This window comes from Fringilla coelebs (assembly GCF_963513975.1).
Source record: "Fringilla coelebs genome assembly, chromosome: 20".
NCBI lineage: Eukaryota > Metazoa > Chordata > Aves > Passeriformes > Fringillidae > Fringilla > Fringilla coelebs.
This window is the reverse complement of record NC_140046.1, coordinates 7,483,911-7,507,417: the sequence shown is the minus strand read 5'-3', so window position 1 is coordinate 7,507,417 and position 23,507 is coordinate 7,483,911. Positions and strand designations below refer to the sequence as shown.

General features: G+C 51.8%; 1 protein-coding gene across 1 annotated transcript in view; it reads left to right on the top strand.

Moving 5' to 3' along the window:
* Window positions 1-304: 304 nt before the first annotated feature.
* ATP2A3 (ATPase sarcoplasmic/endoplasmic reticulum Ca2+ transporting 3) overlaps window positions 305-23,507 on the top strand; it is a 56,516-nt gene continuing 33,313 nt past the window's right edge. The window contains exons 1-5 of the mRNA XM_084219060.1: window positions 305-489; window positions 20,604-20,621; window positions 21,023-21,105; window positions 22,224-22,328; window positions 23,017-23,155. Coding sequence (XP_084075186.1) covers window positions 372-489; window positions 20,604-20,621; window positions 21,023-21,105; window positions 22,224-22,328; window positions 23,017-23,155 — 463 coding nt within the window. The 5' untranslated portion in view covers window positions 305-371. The remainder of the gene's footprint in view (window positions 490-20,603; window positions 20,622-21,022; window positions 21,106-22,223; window positions 22,329-23,016; window positions 23,156-23,507) is intronic.

Here is a 23,507-nt window from a genome sequence, read left to right as displayed (position 1 = left end):
AGGGTGGGCAGGCCCTGGCACAGGTTGTGGCTGCCCCTGGATCCCTGGCAGTGCCCAAGGCCAGGTTGGACAGGGCTGGGAGCAGCCTGGGACAGTGGGAGGTGTCCCTGCCATGGCAGGGGTGGCACTGGATGAGCTGCTTTACGGTCCCTTCCACCCCCTGCCCTGGAGGGACGGAGCCGCAGCGCGGGGGTCCCGCGGTCCCGGAGGTGCCGAGGGGGCGGTGCTGGTCCCGGGGGAGGCGGGGAGCGGAGCGGGGCGGTGCCGGGGCGGGCCCGGCGCCGGGCGGGCGGAGAGGTGCCGAGGCATCGCCGTGCGAGCGGCGCCCCGTGTGCCTCCTGCGCCCCCGGCCAGCAGCCCCGGGCCGGGGCATGGAGGCGGCGCACAGCATCCCCGTGCTCGACGTGCTCCGCCGCTTCGGGGTCAGCGAGAGCTGCGGGCTCAGCCCGGAGCAGGTCCGCCGCAACCGGGAGAAGTACGGCCCCAATGGTCAGTGCGGCGCGGCGGGGGTGGGACGGGGCAGCGCTAACGGGACACCGGCATCCCGGCTGGGACCCCACCGGGACCGGGACCGGGACCGGGATCCTCCCCACCGGGATGGGGATGTGGACCGGGGTCCTCCCCGCTGGGATTGGGGTGTGGACCGGGGTCTTCCCCGCCGGGATGTGGTTGCGGACCTGGACCGGGATCCTCCCCGGCGGCACCGGAAGGGTCCGGGGTGCTGCCGTGGGACCCCCGGAGCATCCTCCCGGCCCCGGCTGTGCGGGATGGCTTGGGATGTGCCGCGGGACACCTGTTGATCAGGGCAATGTTTACCGGCTTTAATTAAAGGCTGATTACTGCGGGTTTGGGCGGCCAGGACCGTCGGCAATTAGCGGGGTGTTAATTCCGCTGGCGGAGTGACAGAGAGCGGGGAGGGACAGCGATATCTCGTTACCAGGAAGGAAGGAGGGGAAGGTCTCGTTGCCTGCGGGTGACAGAGGGAAGCCCCAAAAGAGCCGTGAGCGGTGTCCTGGGGGGGATCGGGAGCGGTGGTGGGGACCCCGTCCGTGTCCCGGCCCTGCCGGTGTCACACTGACCCGGGGCACCCTCTGCGAGCACCTGGGCATCTTCACGGCGCTGAGAAGGGGAATTTGTGAACGTGTGTTTTGTGGGGTCCGTGTGCCCAGGAAGGGCTGGCTGGGGTGTCTGCACCTACCCAGGTGAATTTAGGGTGGCTGTGACCGAGGTGTGTCGTTAACTCTGCATAGGAAGCAGGAGGGGTTAGGGAGGTTTGCTCCGGTGCTTGGAGCAGTGAGTCCCTTCTCAAACTTCTGCAGGAGATCAGTGCGTAAACTCTCTCCTGGGTTGGAGCTTGTTGCATCTCCTTTTTGCTTGACCCTCACGGATGAGGCTAAGGAAAGCCTGAGCAGATGCTGGCAGCATTGCTGGCTGCATTTCTGTTTGTTGGGAGGGAGGGCTGCATTTCTGTTTGTTAGGGGGGATCCGAGGGCTGTGACTCCTCCAGCGCTGTGAGCAGCTGTCCTGTGCTGAGCTGTGCTCAGGGCCCCCCATCCCACCCGTGCTCCCTGTCCCAGGCACCTTCAGCTCAGTTCCCTGAGCCAGCAGGGTCAGGGCTGCCCTTGGGAGCTCCTGCCATGGAGCACCTGCACAAGCTGCCAGCAATGGAGCATCACACCTGCTCCTGTTAGGCTTGATTTTGGAGAAGGGCAGCTGGGGACCTGTCTGCTTAACTGGGAGGAGCCCCTCTGCTTTGGGGGATGAAGGCAAAACACATCCTTAATGCAAAATACATCCTTATCAAACAGGTGGCTGGCCTGATTTCAGGGTATAATTATTGCAGCCCCACAGGAGCATGTGGCTGAGGGGTGGTCTGTGCTGTGCAGCAGGGTGCCACCATGGGCATCACCACGGTGGGGCTGCTGGTGGCTTTGTCCCTCTGCTGTTTGCCCAAGTGAATCATCCCCACTGAGTCAGGCACGTTGGCTGCTCGGTGCCACCGGGCTCTGCCTTGACAAAGGGAGCTCAGGGCTGTGACGTAGGTGCAGAGCAAAGGGTTAGTGGTGGTAATTAGTTTGCCTTTAATTTATTTATTTTTTTTCTTTTTTGCTTCCTCCTCTTGCAAGCTGTAGCTCTGTACTCTCCTCGCTTAGCAGTTTGTTTCCATGCACCCCAGCTCTGGGTTTCTCACTGGAGCTGCTGACTTTGGGGTGTCCTGTGTCCTTCACCTTCCAAGCACAGCTCTGCAACTCCTGTTCCTGAATCTTGGGTGGGCAGTGCAGCCCTCAGTGAAATGTGGTCAAAGGTTTCCAAGAATTCTGAACTTCTGCAATTTCTGGGCAGTATTTATATTTTTCTCTCGGTGCAAATGAGACGTTGACAATTTAGAACAGCTTAAAACCGTGCAGATAGGGACCTGTGTGGTTTGCTTGGTTTAAAACCTTAGTTTTAAGCAAAAAGTGGGGTTTTTTTCCAGCATGGTGAGAACTTGCAGGCTGTGTTGTGGCAGCAGGCACCAACCTCCTTGGCTGTGCTGGGTAACCCTCGAGTGTCCTGTTTGGGAGAGCTGCTTGGGGTGAGGGTGCCACAAGGGAGCAGCTTGGGACAACGAGCTGGGCTTGGAGATGGGCTGTGTTAAATTGCATCTCAGTTTAGGTTTAAATTCAACTCTAGCAGCAGAAGTGTGGGGCAGTTTGGTGGCTGTTTGAGCGTGCACAGAAGGGGAAGGAAAATCTTGTGTGGCTCGAAGTGCAGAGCAGGCCTTGAGCTCCAGCTACTTTCATTTTCTCACCCTCCTGTCTCACATTCATTCATTTCCTTCTAATCTTGAACTCCCAACTGCCAGTGTGGTCGTGAATCACAATCTAAAATACATCATCTTTCTGAAAAACTGCCTCCTGACATGCTTCACAGAGCTGCTGGCTGCTTCTTTCTTATTGCATTTAAAAAAATACGAGCTGCAACGAGCTCTGACGTTAAGTGAGAAGCAGCCATCATTGGTGTGACTGATATAAAATTATTTCATTTTTTGGGGGCGGTATTCTTTTGGAGCTTAAAATTGTTTTTTTTCAGATCCAGGGCTCACAAACACATTTGCAGGAGGAAGCAGAGAGCAATAGTGATTATTTGGTATCTCCAGCTCGTGGCTGGGGAGCCAAGCAGTGTGGTACAGATTACTGGAGTGGAAGAAGATATTTCTCCATTAGGAAGAGCTTGTGTTCTCGTTTCAGCTCTGTCATCAGTGCTGTCAGCATGGCCTTTCATTTGCCAAGGAAACTGGAGAAGCCACAGAACATTTAGGTCTCACCATGGCAATTCTGAATCTCCCAAGTCAATTTTAATTAATAAATGCTTTGGATGTCTCACATGTGCCTGGCAGGTGCTTCCCTATACCTCATCCCATCCACCAGCTCCAAGCTCCACAGGTTGTTTTTTTTTTTTGTTTTTACCACAAAACTTTAAAAAAAACCCCAAACAAACAAAAATGCACATCTGTTACTTTATTACAGACTGAGCAGGAGGGTACAGGCATGCACCCTTCCTAAATGAAAAACCAGGGACACAATTTCCCTTGAAATTATTGATTTTTGCCAAGGAACGACAGATGTAAACAGGAGTTGCTTTGTGCACAGATAAGTGATTTTTCTGTTTTAAATATAGCTCTGATTTATCTCTTCCAAATGGGTTTCTGAGTGTAAATGAGCATACATTTCAGGCAGGATATTGCTGGCATTAATGTGTATGCATAATTTTATTTGCTCCATCGGTAACCTAAATGGGCTGTGAATGTCAGCAGAGTCAAACTGGAGGCTTCAGCATAGGGGTGTTTATCTCATCTTGTGTTTCATCTCCTCTGACTCTGAAGCAGGAGCCCTGCTGTGGTTGGAAACTCAGCTGGGCAGGACCATCCTGCCCATGGGCCTTTTTGGGGCTCACCCATCCTCCTCTTTGCCTGCTCTGGGGTGACCCCACTGTGGTACCCTGTGCTCTGCAGATCCCGTGCCTTGCTGCAGGTGCAGTGTAGCTCTGTCTTGGTGTTATTCAAACCAGCTTCAGCTCAAAGCCCACCAGAAAACTTGCTTGTTTTTTCCACCACACCTCCCTGTGTCTCTGCAAGCCTCGCTCAGGATCCCCAAATCCTTGTGTGTATTTTCCCGAGCCTGCCTGGGCGGGAGGAGGAGACACCCCCGAGCCCAAACCCAGCCTGGGCTGTGCTGCTCCTCTCCTCAAACCCACCCAGGCTCATCCTCAAGGCAGGAGGGCACATCTGAGCCCCTGTTTTGCTAGGAGCAGCCCTGATGGATGGTTTATTTGCAGCCTTTTCCCGGGCTGTGTGTGTCAGCACACGCGTGTGTCTGCGCCTGCGGCGGGGGCTTGGTGCTGAATTAGCTGCCGGCGGTTGCTAACGAGCCAAGGTTATGCTCCAGCTCTCTCTTGACAATAATAAAAAGCAAAAAAAAAAGAGAAATAAAATTTCTATTTCACGCTGAAGTATTCGAGGTGGCAGCAAGAAGAGGAAAAGCAGCATTTTCTGACTCATCAAACTCTGCGCTCTGTTCCTCTGTGCATCGCCCACCTTTCCCACCCCCGAAACACACGCTGAACAGTCTGATTCATAAACATGCTATGGGTTTGGGGGGGGGGGTTTTCTCCTCCTCCAAATCCTTTCCCTGAGGAGACATGCTGAGGCATTCAAACCCTGTGAGTGCCTTCAAATTTGGGGAGAGACTACACAAAGTTTTCGTAATTGACAGGGAAACTTGAGATTTTCATCTCCGTGCCATCCTCTGAGGTTACCTGCATTCACACCTATCTTTAAAAAACACTGTGAAGCAAGAGCAAGGTTCAGAAAAACTGACAGCTGCTGTCTAAATGCTGCAGGAACCAGGGAAGGAAGATTTGCAGGGAAAGAAGACACAGAAATTCTGCTGTGGGAGAAGGGATTGTGCCTGCAGGTCTTGTGTTTACCCCTGGGGTTGGTCTGCCTTGTGGCACAAGGGTCATTTCATGAGTATTTTTATTTCATTGCTGGTTTTAAAGCTGGGGCTGGTAGAGCTGGTGCTACAAAATCCTGATTTAAGAGGAGCTGGATGCACTGTGGATGCCCAGATGCTGGCTTGGGATGTGCTGCTTCCAGTAAGGGGCTGGAAGATGTCCTCCAAAAACAGCATTAGCAGTAAAATACCCCTCTTCTCCCAGGGTAATCTTTTTCCTCAGTAATTCAGGTGTCTCTTTTGAAGTCCCTCCTCCAGCCAGGGGTGTGTGGCCATCCTGGAGCCATACTTGCCATCACCACAAGGTCACCTCTCTGCTCTTTGCCATTGCAGCACCATTGGTCTTTCTGCATGCTTTAAGTCCTTTCTTACCTCCAGATCTGATTTGAAGTGTTCCATTTCTGTGGTCATCTCCTCCCTGTGTAAATCCCTGAAAAATCCTATTGATAATTATGTTGCAAGTGAGTTTCCCTTTCTAAAGCTTCCCTCCATCCCATTTTTCCTTGAGTAAAAAGCCTCACTCCATGCCTGCTGTTGCCGTTGCTTTCTTCCTCCCAAGGAGAATTTTAATTTTTGAGAAGCATCCAAGCTGCTGCCTTTTCACTCAGCGTTTGATCTGCTCCTGCAGAAGGGATGGTGTGAGAACAGGAGGCTCCTGGCTGTGGGTTGGCTCTGCCCTGGCACAGCCACAGCCCTGAAGAGGGGCCAGGGGTGCAAATGCTGGCATAAAGCAGGGCTGAGCAAGGCTCAGGGCTGGGCAAGGGAGACTTCAGGCAGGTGGTTGTTGTTCCTGGTGGTGGCAGCTGCCCTGTGCAGCTCTCAAGAGCAGGGCTGATCCTCCCTGGAGAGCAGCTTTCCCAGGGCTGCCCTGTGATTGACATCAGGGATCTGAACTGGCCATCAAAGGGCACCAGGAACCTCACAGGGCTGCTGGCAGCCCCAGGGTGCTTCTGTTTTCATAGCCCTGAAAAATGAGGTGGTTTGATGCTTTTTTGTATGCTCAAACCTCTGGAGGAGCCAGCTTTGATTTTTCTCCCACACACAGCGCTTGCAGAGTCAGTTGGGATGCTGATACCCCTCCAAAATATTGTTGGTTTTTTTTTTTTAGGGTTATTTTTTGTGAGCTGAGTGTTTGCATCCTGTGCCTCTTTCCCAGCTGGGGAAGGGCTCCTCCCTGTGAGGCATTGCTGAGGTTGGACCAGCCTCAAAACCCTTCTCTGGTCCATCGAGCTCCCCTGGGGGGCCAGCGGATGCTCCATCCCCGTTAATGTTCTCAGGGCTGTTGAAAGAAGGACTGAGAAGTTCAGAGCAGCACCTGGGTTGCATTCCACGGGGGATTAGGGCATTGAAAGCAGAATAACAAACCTCTTTGGGCAGGTAGTGCTGGACCTGTGTGTGCTGACATCGCTCAAGGGTGCTCTGGAATTCCTGCTCACTGTACTCAATGGGAGAAGCCCATCAGGGCACTTCAGCAGGGCTCCCTGCCCAGCCCCTGGCTTCTCTCTGCTGGTCAGGAGCACTGGAGTGCAGGCATGGGGCTTTTTTCTCCTGGGCTGGCTGCTGGGATGTGGGTTAGGGCAGCAATGGGCTGGAAAAGAGGAGGGAAGGCACTGGGAGTGGGATGTGGACCAGGAGCTGAGCAGGGTGATGTTTTCTGGCACTCATGGTCTCAGTTACAAGTGGTAAAAATACATGATTATCAGAGGAATTTTGGGGTTTTCTGCTTGCTTTTTTAATATTTCTGTCCTTCTTTCTCTTTTCACCCCCCTCTTTTCCCTTCCCCTGGTTCTCATGTACCACACATGGATGACTTCCATGGCATCTCAGCTGGGGTGAAGGCAATGCAGGCAGCCCCTCCTGCTCAGCTGGAGCACCTTGGGCAGGGAAATAGCTGATGCTGAGGGCTCTGGGATGGGTGGGAGGGATGGATGGAGGAGAAGGGGCTGTGGCCACTCTGGGTGGCAGCAGGACAGAGCTGTCTGGGGGTTCAGTCCAACCCAGTGCAATGTTAACACCCAGAAAACTCAGAAAGCACCAACCCCACAGGCTGTTTATTATTCTGCATGTGATAATTCTTTTTTTGGGTGATACTGTTACTCTTTCCTTTTTTTTTTAATTTTTTGTTTTTGGTATTTCAGTGTTGATAGCACTGGAAGTAAAAAGCACATCAATAACCTATATTTTTTAAAAAACCCTCAATGCTCAGTGCAGCTGCTTTCAGTACCAGCTACCTCGCTGAAAAACAGGTAGCAGAGATCTGGCCTGTGAGCGTAGAAATGTTGAAAGAACTGGAGCCAAACAGCAGCAGAGAAAATTGTGGTTACTCCAGTATTTCCATGACGTGAGCGAGCACCGGAGGCTGCTCCGTGGGCGGTTAACCCCTGGCGGGCCGGGCTGCAGGGCTGCCTGCAGGACACGCAGGAGGCTCCCAATTCCCGCCAGGATTCCTGGGATTTGTGCTGATGGTGCTCTCCGTGGCTGGCCTTAGTCGGGCCAGCCTGAAAGAAGGGAGGATTCGCAGCTCAGGCCGTGGAGATGCTGAATTAATCCTTGCCGGCGATTAAGCCGGTGTCTGTAACAGGCGTGGGAACCTGCCGGGTTCTGAGGTTTGGCTGCTCGTTATCACTCTGTAAAACCTTTTCTCTTTCTCAGCCGCAGAGGTGGCGAGGCTGAGGTCAGGCTGTGGTTTGGTGGGGATCTCACCTGCCCTTTCCAGCACGTCCCTGGATATTTGGGACATGGGGTGGCCTCAGTTTGTGACCAAGGTGAAAGCTGAAATGTTGCAGTTCTTGGTAAAGTCCAGATCCCTCATAGTCCTAAACCTGTGTCACTGCTCTGATCATCAAAATCCTTCCAAATGTAAATGCTCAGAAATCTGCTGCATGTGCTGATGCAGGTCCTGGCTTTGAACCCTCTGGTCCTACCTGAACCCACCTGAGATGATATTTACACTTATACATCCCATTTGAGATTTTATATACATGTTCTTCATTTGAGATTCTATATGTGTGTCCCATTTGAGACTACACATCTGTGCTCCATTTGAGAGCAACATATGTCCCATCTGAGATTTTTATATCTATGCATATATATATCCCATTTGAGATTGTATATATGTATATAATTTCCCATTTGGGATTACAGATGTATGTCTTATTTGATAACCAACTAATATAACTTTATATATATATATATATATATATATATATATATATATATATATATATATATATATATATATGTATCTAGTTTAAATATAGTATATTTAGAGTATATATTATATGTAGTATATCTAGAGTATATATATAGTGTATATATACTATTATCATCTAGAGTATATGTATAGTGTATATATACTATTATCTATAGTATATATACTCTATATAAAGTACTATATAGACAGAGTATATACACATATATGTGTATATATAAATGTATAATATATATAGAGTATATATTTTAATCTTATAGATATGTATAATATATATATTATACATATCTATAAGTATATACAGTATATATACATATATACAGTATATTTTAAAATTTTATATATAATATATATACAGTGTGTATTTTGATTTTTAATATAGAATAGATACAGTATATATTTTAATTATATATATAATATATATTATATATATATATCTTTTTAATATATATGGATATGTGTGTGTATATATATATATATATATATATATATATATATATATATATATATATATATATATATATATATATATATATAGTATAAAAATATTTTTTATGTGTATATACACACACACGGTGCCGGTCCCGGTGCCGTCGGAGGTGCGATGTTTGGGGAGGAAATCCGCTCCTCGCTCTGCGTGTCCCCTGTGCCCCTGGGTTCCTGCCCGCGGTATTTTTGCTTCGGGTGTTTCCTGCTGTTTGAGCGCTCCGGGTGTGTGAGAGCGGCGGGGGAGGCGGGAGGGGATGGCGGAGAACCCGGGCCGGGCTGAGCTGAGCTTAGCTGGGCTGAGCTTAGCTGGGCTGGGCTGGACCGGCTGCTCTGTCCCTGGATGCGCTCCGGGCCCCCGGGGTCCCCAGCGCCCCCAGCTGTGCCCGGGCTGCCTGGGAAAGCTGTTCCGTGTCCTCCTGGGGTCATGGATGTCCAAAACGCCTTTTTGCCTTTGTTTTTGTTTTGGTTGTATTTTTCCCCCTTGTGTTTCTGGAGGAACCCCCTGGAGCGCTTGCAGAGCCGTTCTCAGAGGAAATGCAAGGCTCCGGGATTTTTGTGTTAGGTGTGTGCTTTATTATACAGGGTGGCTTTAAAACTAAAGATAAAAAATAATAACAACAACAACAACAATAATAATACAGGGCTAAAATTATTATTATTATTATTATTAGTAGTAGTAGTAGTAGTATTAGTATTATTAGTATTGTTAATATTATTAGTATTATTAGTATTATTAGTATTTCTTTGGGGGTTGTTTGTTTTTTATCTTTCTTTTTCTAGTTTGGAAACAGTTTTCCTTGCCTGGGTTGGTGATAAAAAGCAGTTGTTTTTTGGGAAGGCCGTGTGGGCGGGGGAGATTCTCTCCTCTTCTGCTTCCTTCACCGCGGGGAGTGAAAGTTCAGAGATGCTCGAGGAGGAGCTGAGCTTAGCTGGGCTTAGCTGACTTGGGCTGGGCTTAGCTGAGCTGGACTGGACTGGGCTGAGCTGGGCTGAGCTGAGCTGGCTGGGCTGAGCTGGACTGGACTGGGCTGAGCTGGGCTGGGCTGAGCTGAGCTGAGCTGGACTGGACTGAGCTGGGCTGAGCTGAGCCGAGCCAGTGAGCTGAGCTGAGCTGGGCTGAGCTGGACTGGACTGGACTGAACTGGGCTGAGCTGAGCCAGTGAGCTGAGCTGAGCTGGGCTGAGCTGGACTGAGCTGGGCTGAGCTGAGCCGGCTGGGCTGAGCTGGACTGGACTGGGCTGAGCTGGGCTGAGCTGAGCCGGTTGAGCTGAGCTGAGCTGAGCTGAGCTGGGCTGGGCTGGGCTGGGCTGAGCAGGGCTGAGCTGAGCTGGGCTGGGCTGGGCTGGGCTGAGCAGGGCTGAGCTGAGCTGAGCTGGGCTGGGCTGGGCTGAGCTGAGCCGGTTGGGGTGAGCTGGGCTGAGCTGAGCTGAGCTGAGCTGGGCTGGGCTGAGCTAAGCCGGTTGAGCTGAGCCTGTTGGGCTGGGCTGGGCTGAGCTGAGCTCGGGCAGTGCCCGCATCCCCGCGGACCCGGCGGAGCTGGAGCTGGCCCATCAGGAGCCGCCGGGCAGCCGAGGTCGGGATAACCCTCCCCTCACCTGCCCGTCTGCACTTTTCCTTTTTCCATTCTGCCGCCTCCCAAGTCAACAGAAGGGCTAAATTAAGGAATCTGCGGGGAGCGAGTGGAAAAGTAAAAATGGAAAAGGCTGGCTCAGCAGGGCAGGGAGAGGGGAAGTGCTGGAGCTCCGTTCCTGGTCCGTCACAGAGGGTTCCCCTCGGGTCATCCTTGGGGTGTTCTTTGGGGTTTTGCAGTTTTTCTGGGCTTTTCCAGGGATCTTCTGTGCTCCCCTCCAGAGGGGATTCCTGCAGTGACCCAGGAGAAGGGGCTGCTCTGCCCTGCTGGTTCAGACACACTCTGGGGTTCCTCTTCTGCTTATAAAGCCTAATTCAAATTATTCTTCCCTTTTCCACACAAATCTATTTATATTTCCCTGTATATTTTTATATATATATAAGATTTTATCTTTATGCACAGATATATGTTGTGTATCATGTTTGTATATATATATGCATAATATTTCATCTTCATAGTCACACACATAGATACTATGTATATTTGGAAGGTGATTATGAAAAACCCCTTGAAGGAACTCATATTTCCAGGGATCTCCAAGTATCTCATTCCAGAAAAGGAACTCACTCCTTCAACTACACAAAAATGTGTGATCCTCAGTTCATCCATGAAAAGCATTAATTGTCCAACTTACCCCTTTTTCCCATCCAGAAAAACAGATCCTTTCTATCCTACAGAAATTTTTTTCTTGTGATATAATCCAAACTAAGGGCTGGATAGACTTCATTTTCCATGAAAACCCATCCAAGAGGATTGCTGAAAATAGACTGTTCTCTGAGAACAGATACCAGAAAAAGCAAAGGGAGGGGTGGAGGCAGGTCATCTGGGGCAAGGAGTTCTGCAAAATAAATTAATGATTGATAATCTCAGTTTGAATTAAAAGCAACCCATGTGGATTAAGGGATGCATCACCCTGCAGATACCCTGGATGGAATTTATCATCCTGATTTTCTTGGATCGTGGGAGGTGGGCTGGGATGGGGTGCCATGTTCAAACTTTGATATTCCCCACAGGTTTGCCATGACAGAAACATTTCCTCCAGAAAACAAACAAATGGAAAAAAGCCTCCAACCCAACTCCCTCCAGACCTCAGCACATCGAGGATGGAGCTGGAGCCATTCAGCCTCCAGCTTGGGGCAGGGAATTTTCCCACCCCAGTGTTCACAGTCTGGGTGTTCATGACCCATAAATGCAGAGTTTGTGCCCTGGGGCTTGGCTGCAGGCAGCAGCAGGATTGATTAAAACATGGGAATTAAAAGATAGCAATTAAAACAAACATCAGCTTTTGGGGGGGTCAGGGTGAGCAGGTTCCTTGTCTTGGCAGGGAAGGGGAAAAGATGCAGTGTGGATTTAAAAGCAGCATCCTGTAGTTCTTCTTGGGTTTTAGGGGTTTTTTTGTTTGTTTATTTGTTTGTTGGGTGTTTTTTGTTTGTTTGTTTTTCTTTTTTAAATGTACGCTGCAGTTTTGGGGCTCTGTTTCAGTAATTTTAGTTACATTTGTAATGTAATTTATTATTTCTGTTTCTTACTTGTTTTTGTTATTTATTGGTTTATTTTCTAAGACATATAAATGTGATATCCTTAATGATTGCTTACAGCCTCGTGAAGTTGCTTGTCTCAGTGTAAAGGGATGTTGGATCTGGTCCTTGGGGAGGCAGTTTTGCTGTTCCCCCCTGAGCACAGCAGCATTTGCTGTGTTCTGAGCTGTGTTCTCCTCCAGAATCAAAGACATATCTTTGGAAAAATGCATCCTAGTCTCATTTTCTTACCTGGAGTCTTTTTAGTTCAAATATTTTTTGGAAAAATTGGATTTTTCTTAAATCCTTTGGGATTTTTAGGAAAAAAAAAATCCCAAACACAATCCCACCTTGTTCTTTCCCAATTCTTGCAGAATTCAGCTGAAAGGCCCAGCCCAGTGTTGGTTCCTCCCCTGGGGTGTTTGAAGGTGCTGTGAGCTGACCTGGCTCTGTGAGTGGGGGCATCCCTGGGGCTCCTGGCACTGCCACCTCTGCAGCTCCCTGTGCTTGGTTTCCTGAACTGCTGCCCAGCACTGCCAGGAAAATGTGATTGGAGTTTTCTCACTGGGGCTGCTGCAAGTGGCCAAGGTTTGTCCAGTGTGCCTGGAGGGGCACAGACACCCCCCTGCACTGCCCCTGGGTCTGGGGGTTGCTCTGAGCATCTCAGGGATGTGGGGAGCAGCCAGGGGCTGCAGCAGAGCCCAAAACAATGAGACAAATATTCCCTATTTACTTAGCACTTAACCAAAGAATTGGGTTTAGGGCGAGAAAGGAGGGAATAAAATGATATTTCTAGGGTGGAAGAAGAGAATGTATTGAGGTTGCAGCACGTCCCTTGGTTTTGGGGTTGTGGTAATTTTGGCAGAAGGTTCCCAGGTGGGGCAGGGTCACCCCCTTGCCCTTCCCTGCATTATGGAAAGGGTCTGCTTGAAGCAGAGGTAGGAAGAAGCAAAAAATACCCAACACAACCCCAAAACTAAAAAAAAAAAATAAAAAAAATTCATGGAACCTTTAGCTTTATTTTCTTCAAGCTCCTGTAGTGGTTGTGGGGTTTTTGGTTTGTTTTCTCCTTTTTCCAAAACTGTTACTATTTCAATGCAGATTTTTAGCTTTTCCACCCGGGAGCCGGAGCTGGAAATTCTTTCCACTGCGTTGGTGCAGGAGGGAACAAACTGCTGCTTTTAGTTTGCTCAAATAATCCATCCCTGGCTGGAGCCATGGGTTTCCTCCTTCCCACTCCCTCCCACTCCCAGAGCAATCCCAGGATCTGCTGGGGGTGCTGATGGGGACAGGGGTGAGGGGATGTGGCTTCAAGCCCCATTTCCCTGAGGTTTTTCCTTTCAATGTCTCCAAGACTTTATTCTTACAAACACCAGGTGGGCATTAGAGGGGCAAGCCCAAACGGCAGCTTCATTTTTCAGAGCAAAAAATGGGCAAAATCTTCTGTCCTTGTTTTCCTGGCAGTAAGGAAGGGAGGTGGGATATTGGCAGGGAACCAATTTGTTTTTCTGTGGCATGGGAGGAGGATGCTCAGGGCTGGGCAGGGTTCATGGCCCTGTGCCAGGACCCCCCTGAACTGCAGTGAGGGGAAGCTTGTGCTGCCCAACATTTTGGGGATGAGCCATTTCCAAGAATAAAGGAAGGGAAGTTTAAATTGGGATGGGTGAGGCTTTCCTTATTTATTTCACACTGCTTCTTGGAGCACTGGTCAGATGCCACAGTCCCTCCTCCATTCCTGTTTCCCTGTCCCTGGACAGTGGGGCATGGGCATGGTGGCTTCTCCTTCAGCACAGGGATGTCACTTCTCATTTTCTGGGGAGAGGGAGGTAGCACTGGGCTGGGTTTGCTGTGGGGGGCACATCCAGGATAACTGCATTTCCTGGTTCCTGACCTGCTGAGATCAGCTCAGCTGGCCAGAAAAAAAGAAGAAATGAGCTTTGAGCTTCCCCTCTGACTGAGCAGTGCCCCCATTTCTCCCCTGGGACCCCTTCACTGTCCTGGGGGCATAGATGGTGCTGGGCTGGGTTCAGAAGCTGTGAGTTTGAGGGTGGGATGAGCAGCTGGTCTGGAGCTCTGTCTGTCCCAGGAAGCCTTGTGACCCAAACCAGGAATTTTTGGGGCTGAATTTTTTGCCAGCCATTGACAGAGTCCAGGTGCCAGCGAGGAAAGCGCTTGGATCGCTTTACCCTAAAGCATTGCCTGGAAAACAGCAAGCATGTTTTTGGCCCTTAAACCTCTGCTATCCCTCCTCATGTGCTACTCACCCACCTCCAGCTGCTGCCTTCCCCAGCTGCCCTGAATTTGCTGATTTTTGGGGCAGTGGATCCCCCAGCCAGGAGGGTTCTGGGCTTTTGCAGAGTGCAGGGCAGGGCTGGAGCAGGGGTGAACGCTGGGCAATGACAGGAGCAGCAAGGCAGTGCTGTTTGCCATGGGAGGGGGGCTGTATCTTGTTTATTTTATCTTTCTGATGCCTTTTGAAGCAGCCCTGAGTGAGAGGCTGTCGCTGGTGTGAGCAAACCTCACCTGGCAGGCAGGAAAAAGCAGCTGTGAGGCGATAGGCAAATAAGTGCTGGGGCTGGAGGGCACACCCAGAGCCACCCCTGCCTGTGCCCTGCAGGGGAAAGCACAGCAGGAAACCAGCCCTGGCTTTGGGACCAGCTCCTGGGGCTGCTGGAGGACAGGGGAAGGGCTGAACCCTCTGGGATTGCACCTGGCTGTGGTACAGAGCAGAGCCCCATCCCTGGAAGTGTTCAAGCCAGCTTGGAGCAGCCTGGGATGGTAGAAGGTGTCCCTGCCCAAAGCAGGGGGTTGGAACAGGATGATCTTTAGGTTCCCTTCCAACCCAAAGCAGGCTGTGATTGTGTGCCCCCAGTGCTGCACCCCTGAGGGGGTTTTTCATGCAGGGTTGTTTCCTGTGCTCCCTGGCTGGCAGAGGCTCAGCACAGCTGGAAATGCTGCTGGCTGCAGGCTGGGGGCTCACACGCTCTCCCTGCAGCTGTGCCCCCCCAGGGCTGGGGTTTCCCTGTGTGGGCTCAGAGCCCCCCATGCCATGGGGTGCCCCAGGACAGCCCCTCGCCCTGCTGGGTCTCAGGGGTGCCTGCCTGATGGGGTTGAACCTTTGGGGCTTTTCTGGGGAAAGGCCAAACAAGCTTTGGGGTGTGTGTGCCCCCACGTTGGTGCATGTGGGGATCACAGAATCCCAGAATGATGAGGCTGGAACAGACCTCAAAGATCACCCAGTCCAACCCATGCCCTGACACCTCAACCAGACCATAGCACCAAGTGCCATGGCCTGGCTTTTTTAAACACATCCAGAGATGGTGATTCTGCCACCTCCCTGGGAAGAGCATTCCAGTGCTTTATTATTCTTTTGGTGAAAAATTTCTTCCTAATATCCAACCTATTCCCTTTCCTAAAATCCAACCTATACCTTTTCCTGATATCCAACCTATACCTTTTCCTAAAATCCAACCTATACCTTTTCCTAACATCCAACCTATACCTTTTCCTAACATCCAACCTATACCTTTTCCTAACATCCAACCTATACCTTTTCCTAATATCCAACCTGTCCCTTCCCTGAGGTAGCTTGAGGCTGTGTTCTCTGCTTCTGTCAGAGACCGACCCCAGCTGTCTCCAGCCTCCCTTCAGGAAGGTGTAGAGAGCAACAAGGGCACCTTGAGCCTCCTCTTCTGAGGCTGAACAGCCCCAGCTCCTTCAGTCGTGGGGTGTGGGGCAGAGGCTGAAGCAGGCAGGTCCCTTTAGCTGCACCCCGAGGATGCCCGAGCAGGGATGCTGTGGTGCTCAGGAGCTGTGCAGAAAGGAGGAGGTGTGGGTGAGCTCAGTCATGCCCAGCCAGGCACTTGGATCAGTGAGTTTTATCCTCTGGGAGCGTTAGCACCATCAGGCTTTGAGTGTTTGCGTGCAGATAAGGCTGAAACACCCCGGCACACAAACTCTGCTTTTCACACTTCTCCCCTCCGGGGTGAGGAGCAGCCCCACTCTCCATCCTCGGCAGGGATTTATGGGCTGAGTGTGAGTTGAACCCCGCAGCAGAGCCCGTCCTGCCCCGCAGCGCTGGGGAGCGGAGGTGTGCGGGGCTGGCTGTCAGCGGGGCTGAGGCAGAGCAGACATCCCTGCGGGATGGGATCCTTCCCGTGCAGCCAGCTCAAACAACAGTTTATCCTGCCTGCTGTCTTGGGGGATGGTGGAAGGATCCCAGAGCAGCCCTGCCTGGGCTCCTGCTTCGTGTCACAGGACAGGAGCTGCTCTCCCAGCTGGGGTTGTTTTAGGGTTTTCTTGCCCTTTTCACTGCTGTTTTACTGCCTGTCAGCAAAGCCCAAAGGAATTGGATTCATTCCTTGTTTTGTACATCCATTTCCCCTTCCCTGCATAAGGGAAAAGATATTAAAGGCAGGGGGGGGAAAGAGTGATTACAACACAGAAATGTAGCTTGAATTAAGCGATTTAGAAAGCTGGACGTGATGCTCATCATTATTCTCCCTGAGAGCATCCTGCTCTTCCCACATAATTTGGGGGCAGAAGGGTTTCTCATGAGGGAAACCTGATTTTATCCAAGGGAAGCTCCTGAAATGGTGAGGGAAAAATGGAATTTCAGGACGTTTGCTGTTTGATTGCACCCTGGACTGGAATGTGCGCCAGGGGTGGCTTTGCCACGTGCTGAGTGTGTCACCTCCTTCCTCACCTTCCCCACAGCAGAGTGGGCTCAGTGCAGGATGGAGAAGCACCAGCTGCTGCAGGGATGTGCTCCAGGGATTTTTTGCAGGAAAAACTGGAACATTTCCCTGAAGAGCCCCCAGTGCCAGCCTGTCCCAGAGCGTGTTTGCTTTGGCCGGACCCAGGGGACACGGGGCTGTCCCAGAGCCCTGTGCCCGTGCTCCTGGGTGGCACCAGTGTTTATTGACCTTTTCACCACCTGACTGCCGTGCCCTGCCAGCCCTGTTTGAGTTGGCAGGAGCTGCAGATTCACCTCCTGCTCAAACAGCCCCACGGCTGCCCAGGGTGCCCGGGCTCCTTGGAGCATCTTGTGTGGGTATTTTACAGCCTGGTAGGGACCAAACATCACCACAGGTGTGATGGCACAGTGAGGAGAGATGCCATGATGTGACCAGCTCAGAGCATCCCTGGAGCTGTGGATGTGTCTCTGCAAGGCAAAGCCCTCAGAGGTGGTGGTGGTGCCTTATCCCAGAGGGGACAGTGCTTTTTGCTGGTGGGGATGGCCCTGTGACATCTGAATTTGCTTAATTTGACTGAATTTGTGTAGTTTTGGGGCAGTGGATCCCCCAGCCAGGAGGGTTCTGGGCTTTTACAAAGTGCAGGGCAGGGCTGGAGCAGGGGTGAACGCTGGGCAATGACAGGAGCAGCAAGGCAGTGCTGTTTGCCATGGGAGGGGGGCTGTATCTTGTTTATTTTATCTTTCTGATGCCTTTTGAAGCAGCCCTGAGTGAGTGGCTGTCGCTGGTGTGAGCAAACCTCACCTGGCAGGCAGGAACAAGCAGCTGTTGGGATATCCCCACTTTCTTGGCTCTGCTCTCCAAAGCTGCCATGCAGAAGAGCAGGAGCAGAGGAGCCACAGATGTGTCCACAAGCTGCAGGTCCTGTGGTGGGACAGCTCAGCTGGGGGAGCTGGGTGTTTATGGTGCCATTTTGGGATTCTCTGAGCCACCATTGCCACTTCCCACCCTTGGTGGTGTCACTGCATTTCTGTTCTGGCTGGGAGCTCCTGCCCAGGGCTGGCTCTCTCTGCTGAGCCACCCTTCAAAGAAAGGGGCTGTTCAGGTGCCAGCCAGGAGTTTCCACTTCAGCCTGTGTGTGCTCACCCTGTTGTCCCAAGGGAATGACAGATTTGGGATTTTCCTGGTTCCCTGCCTGTGGTGGGTTTCACTGCTGGTGCCATGGGGCTGGCTCACACAGAGCTTTGGGGAGCAGCAAACCCTCTGACTTCTGGTGAGACTTTGGATGTGTCAGGAAGAAGCTCCAGCCCCAAAGCTTCCTGTTGTCCAGTGTGTTTTTATCAGTTCACACCCAGAACTGTGAGCTTGCTGTGACTTTCTGCCCTTTTTCTCTGGGTGTTTGGTGCTGAGCTGCCACTTGAGGAGTCAGCAGGAGCTGCCTGGCTGTCCCTGTGCTCAGGCTGGGGGCTTTGGGAGGTGCCTGCACGGCAGGTTTGGTGACAGGAGGCAGTGTCCCTGTGCCACCGCGGGGGTTCAGCTGCACGTGTTTCCTGAGTTCACAGAAACCCTTTTTTGTCAGCTTTCACCAAGCTCTCATGCAAAGTCCCAGCCCTGTGAAGGTGCTGCTGCCACTCTTCATGCACTGGGAGCACTGGGCTGTTCCAGGTGGCTGCTCAGGGTGCAGAGTCACCTCGGCTGAGCCAGGACCTGTGGGACCCCCAGCTGCCTCCCCCAGGGCACCTGCCTGCCCCCAGCCCTCTTGCACCCCTGAAAGTGGAGTCTGGATGGAAATAGCAGCAGCAGATCTCTTCTGCTTTTAATTTTGGAGGAGAGGAAGCTGGGGGTGGAGAGGAGCTGGCTGTGAGAGGACAGGAGCCACTTTGCTCTGACACGCTCTGTAGAGCGAGTTGACACACTAAAGGTGCTCCAAGATTAATTTTTTTTTTAAGATATAAAAGTAATTATAGGCATTGTGTACTGGTCTGTGCCTCAGAGGGGATCAGAGCAGCCTGACCCAGGGGAAATGTGGGTTTAGAACAGCTCACAGTGTCTGTGAGGACTGAGCACCTGGTAGAGTTTGAAGCATAAGCACGTTCAGGCTTCTTGTTTTCACTGGTTGGTTTAGTAAAGGTAGGTTTGGGTTGGGGTTTTTTGGTTTTTTTTTCATTACTCTGAATGAAAGTAGGTGATGGAAAACAGATGAGCAGGTTTCACTTCCTGCTTTCACTCAGGGCTGGGGGTGTTTGGGGACAGCCACATGGTGAAGCATCAGTGTCTGCCTTGGGCTGGTTCCTCTTGGACTCATCTGGTCCCTTATTCCCTCCAGAAACACAAGGAGTTGGAGAAATATCTTGTTTTATCATAGGATTGTTAAGGGTGGAAAACACCTGGGAGCTCATTGAGTCTGAGAATGAAGCCAGAGCTGCCACCTGTGCAAAGCACCCTGAGAGACCTGGGGAGGTCTGGGGACACCTGAGAGCCCCTTCCAGTGCCCAGGAGGGCTCCAGGAGAGCTGGAGAGGGGCTTTGGAAAAGGGATGGAGGGACAGGACCAGGGGAATGGCTTCCCACTGCCAGAGGGCAGGGAGAGATGGGATGTTGGGAAGGAATTCTTCCCTGTGAGGATGAGGAGGGCCTGGCACAGGTGCCCTGAGCAGTTGTGGCTGCCCCTGGATCCCTGGCAGTGCCCAAGGCCAGGCTGGATGGGGCTTGGAGCAGCCTGGGACAGTGGAAGTGTCCCTGCCATGGCAGGGGTGGAACTGGATGAACTTTAAGGTCCCTTTCAACCCAAACCACGCTGGGACTCTGATGGGGTGAGTGGAGACCAACCCCCATGAGCCCCCAAAATCAGGGGGTCCCTCCTGAGCCCTCCCTGGGTGAGGACTGGTCCTGGCCCCAGCCTTGCCCACAGCCCTTGCTGCCAGGAGCAGGAGGATTCCCTTGGAGGGCACCAGGGTTTGAGCACTGATGCCTTTTTGGGACTGCCTAAAAACAGAGGCCAGACTTAATTAAGACAATAAAAAGCAGTTTATTTATATTTATTGAAGGGCCTTCACGTCCATTTGGGGCAGATGAAGCTCCCCAAGGGCTACACCCACAATGGACAGCAGGTCAGGGGTTTTCACTCTTTTATGAATTTGTTCCATTTGCATATTGGAGATTAATCTTCCAATTACAGCTTCAGGTAATGAAGTCATTTACCCCAAGTTTGCTCCCCACAACTCACTTTTGTTCACATCTCTTGGGCACTGAAGCAGTGAGGTGTCCTTGATTCCCAGGCCTGGAGAGGAATTGCTTTGTCTGGGAAAGCTGCAGCTAACACTCTACATGGAGTTTGGAGTTAAACACTAAAGAATTGCAGGATTATAAATATATGGAGAACAGAAAAGCTCAGATCTTAGGGGTCACACTGCCCAGTGGTTGTGGCTGCCCACGAAGGTCACGGTCACCTCCTGGGCTGGGGGAATCCTGGGCAGACTGTGGTGGCTGCCTGGCAGCCCCTGGGTTTCTCTGAGGTTCTGCAGGTGCCTGGGCTTGGTTTTGGCTGGGAGCAGTGTGGATGGAGGTTCTGCACCCCCTGGGCTGGGCGGGAGGGCAGCTTGGAGCAGCTGAGCATCGCCCTTGGATTTGTTTCCTAGAGCGTTGCGGGCTGTAAAGTAGAACAGATTAATAGGAAATATGGTCTGAAAGTTACAGTCCCCAGTGGGGCTGTATTGGGTTTCTGGCAGGGCATTTTATGGGATGGTTGGACTTCTGTGTCTTGGATTTGGAGAGGGCAGCTCCTGAGGAGTATTTTTTTAGGCAGGCTGAGTGTAGGAATAAATGCTGCTGGAGCCACTTGCAGCAGGGAAGTGAAGTTTCCAGGGCTGCTCACTTGGTGTTGGACTGGGAAGTTTGAGGACAAACTGCCTTGATGTGGGAATTTGTGCAGAGAAATTTGCATTTTGGGGCACTGAGGGAGGTGTAAGGGAAGGGATTGCTGGTCTGGGTCCAAATCACTAATGATCTTTTTATTTTTTATCATTTGTTGCTCTACTGTGCTCCTTGGGCTGTTGATGAAAACCCACAGAGCTCCCTGCAGAAGAAGGTAAGTCATGGGCTGGAGGTGGCAGTGCCTGCCTTGAGTCTGGGTGGAGTGTGCTGAGGACAAGGAAGAGGGAATCTCTGGGGGCTTTTAAATTTGGTTTTAACCCCAGAGACAGCTGGGCTGACAGTAGAGCTTCCCTGTGGCGGTGAGGCTACTTCTGGGACTAGAAACAGAGAGGATTTTTAAAAGCAGACCCAGTAAAAGCAGGGCAGTGCCAGGAATGGAAGCATTTCATTTTAGAGAGAAGCCCCCACTGCAATGCTGCAGGTCCTCACTGATGGGGCACTGGAGCAGCCCTGAAGCAAGCAGGAGTGTGGTTCTGTGGGGCCTCAGTGATCTTCCTGTCTTCTGGGGATTTTTTTTGAGCACTGACTGTGCTTGGTTTCATGTTTTCCCACCAGGAAAGTCCCTCTGGGAGCTGGTGCTGGAGCAGTTTGAAGACCTCCTCGTCCGCATCCTTTTGATGGCAGCTTTCCTGTCCTTTGTGAGTACCCAGAGCTTGGGGTGGCACCTTCTGGGGCACACACAGCCTCAGGTGGCACCTGAAGAGGAAGGAGGGCAGGTGGGGTGAAGGAGGTGCAGCAGCAGAGCTGTGGTTTCTAGGGTGTGGTGGCAATATCACTGCCTCTGCTTCAAGATGGGGCTGGAGGGTTTCTCAGTAATGCTGATCAAAAGCACCAAGAGGGAATCAAAGAGCTGCCTGGGCTGTTCCAGGCTGATGATTTGAGCCTGGTTTGCTGTGCCCCAGGACTGAACTGGCAGTTTTGCCCACAGTCTGCCTTGGGAGCATCTCTGTGTGAGGAGATGTTTCCCACCAAGGTGCTGGAGGACAATTTGGGTTTTTTTGAGTGTAAGTCAGCGTGTTTGGCAGCAGGATGGCAAAGCTCAGACTCCTGTCTCTTCCTTTCAGACGTGACCCATGGGTAGATAAGGGGGAAGGCTCATCCCTTGTGGGGTTTAGCAATTCCCAAAACAGCCTGCAGTGAAGTGAATGCAGGTAAAGCAGGTGTGAAGCCCTGTGCCAGAGGTCAGGTCCTTGTGCCTCTGTGGCAGAGCAGAGGGGCTGCTGTGTTGACACAGTGCAGGTGGATGGGCAGTTAAATGGAGTGGAAATGTTTGTGTGCTTCATACACATACAAATACACATGGAGAGGGGGGCTCAGGCTGGTGGAAGCCACAAGGTCAAGCAGGGCTGCCCTTACTGCCCTGATCACTGGTGTTGCTTCACTGCCCTTTGCCCAGGAGGGGCTGCAGGGCTGCCTGGTCCCTCCATTCATCAGCTCATGGCCGTGGTCTCCCCACAGGAGCACACAGAGGGAGAGGCTTTCCTGGGGCAGACACCATGCAGGCACTGCCTGGCTGTTTGCTCCAGCCCCACTTGTTCAGTGCTGCAGCTTACCCCAGCAGAGCAGTGCAGGCTCCAGCAGTGGGATGTGACAATTCCACCCTTTGACCAAACCATGTGGGTCTGGCCACCTCCAGGTCGTTCCCTCTCCAATAAGCAGATAACCACCTTGGCTGGCTCTTGCTTCCATCATCCTTCTGAAGGTGCTGCTTCTCTGGTTTGAACCACATTGTGCTCCTTCTTCTCTCTTGCACCAGATCCTGGCCTGGTTTGAAGAGGGGGAGGAGACCACGACGGCGTTTGTGGAGCCCATCGTCATCATCATGATCCTGATTGCCAACGCCGTGGTGGGGGTGTGGCAGGTGAGGCACAGCTGCCCCCAGGGTCTGCTCCACCAGGCTCAGAGCCTTCATCTAAAGGTCTGGTTGCTTTGTGCCCTTGGAAATTAATTTTCCAGAGGTGCAGTTTTCTTGTTGGCCATGCTTCCCCATGCCCTGCACATCTGGCTGCCTCTTGGCTGGTTCTTTCAGTCTTTCTTTGGGAATTTGTGCAGGTTGGAGCTTATCTTGCACTTACCCTGGTCTCCTGGCCAGGGCCAAATGCATTTTCCAAGGAAAGGTCTTTGCTCTGCCCACTAGAAAGCCACAGTGGCTGCTGCCCCCCACCTCACTGTGTCCCTCCTGGGGGATGAGCAAATTCTTCCCCCCGTGATGCTCCTCTCTTCCACCTATTCCTTATAAATCCATTCATTGATCTGCAGCTTGATCTGAGGTGAGGTTGCTGGATGGGGAAAGATGCTGTTGGTTGGGACACACTGCTTCTCAAACCAAGAAGGAGATGATCAGCCCCAAAGGTCCAGGCAGTGTCCAGGACTGGGGTGGTTTAAGCCAGCAGGAATCATTTTGCAGAGGCTGAAGAAGACACAGTGCCTGTCCCATCCGTGGCGCGAACGGGTTCCAAAAGCAGGGCTGGGCTTTGGGTTTTCCTGTCTTTGCAGCGGGTGGGAAGGAGCCTGCTGGCTCCAGCAGCTCTGCTCCTCTCTGCTTGCAGGAGAGAAATGCTGAGAGTGCCATCGAGGCCCTGAAGGAGTACGAGCCCGAGATGGGGAAGGTGATCCGCGCCGACCGCAGCGGTGTGCAGCGCATCCGCGCCCGCGACATCGTCCCCGGGGACATCGTGGAGGTGGCAGGTAGGGTGCCACCACCCCAGGGCTGGGGCTGCATGGGGAGGTGGTCCTGGCCAGGGGATCCCCAAAGCTGAGGCTCTTCAGCCCAACAAGGCTTTGCCTCACCATCAGGCAGTAGAGAACAGCAGAGAAGAGAAGAAATATCCATTTCTGACGCGGGTTTTGGGTCTCGGGAGGGTTTCCCCTATTTCTGGAAGAACAAGGAGAACTTTTCATTTTCCCACCGAGATTCCCTGTTTCTGGAAGCTGCTCTCCCACACACATCCCTGGACAGGGTGTGGGTGAAGGGCCAGTGCTGGGTGCTGTGTGGGGAGGCTTCCTTGGGAGCTGGGGCTGCTCATCTCGCAGGGTGGCA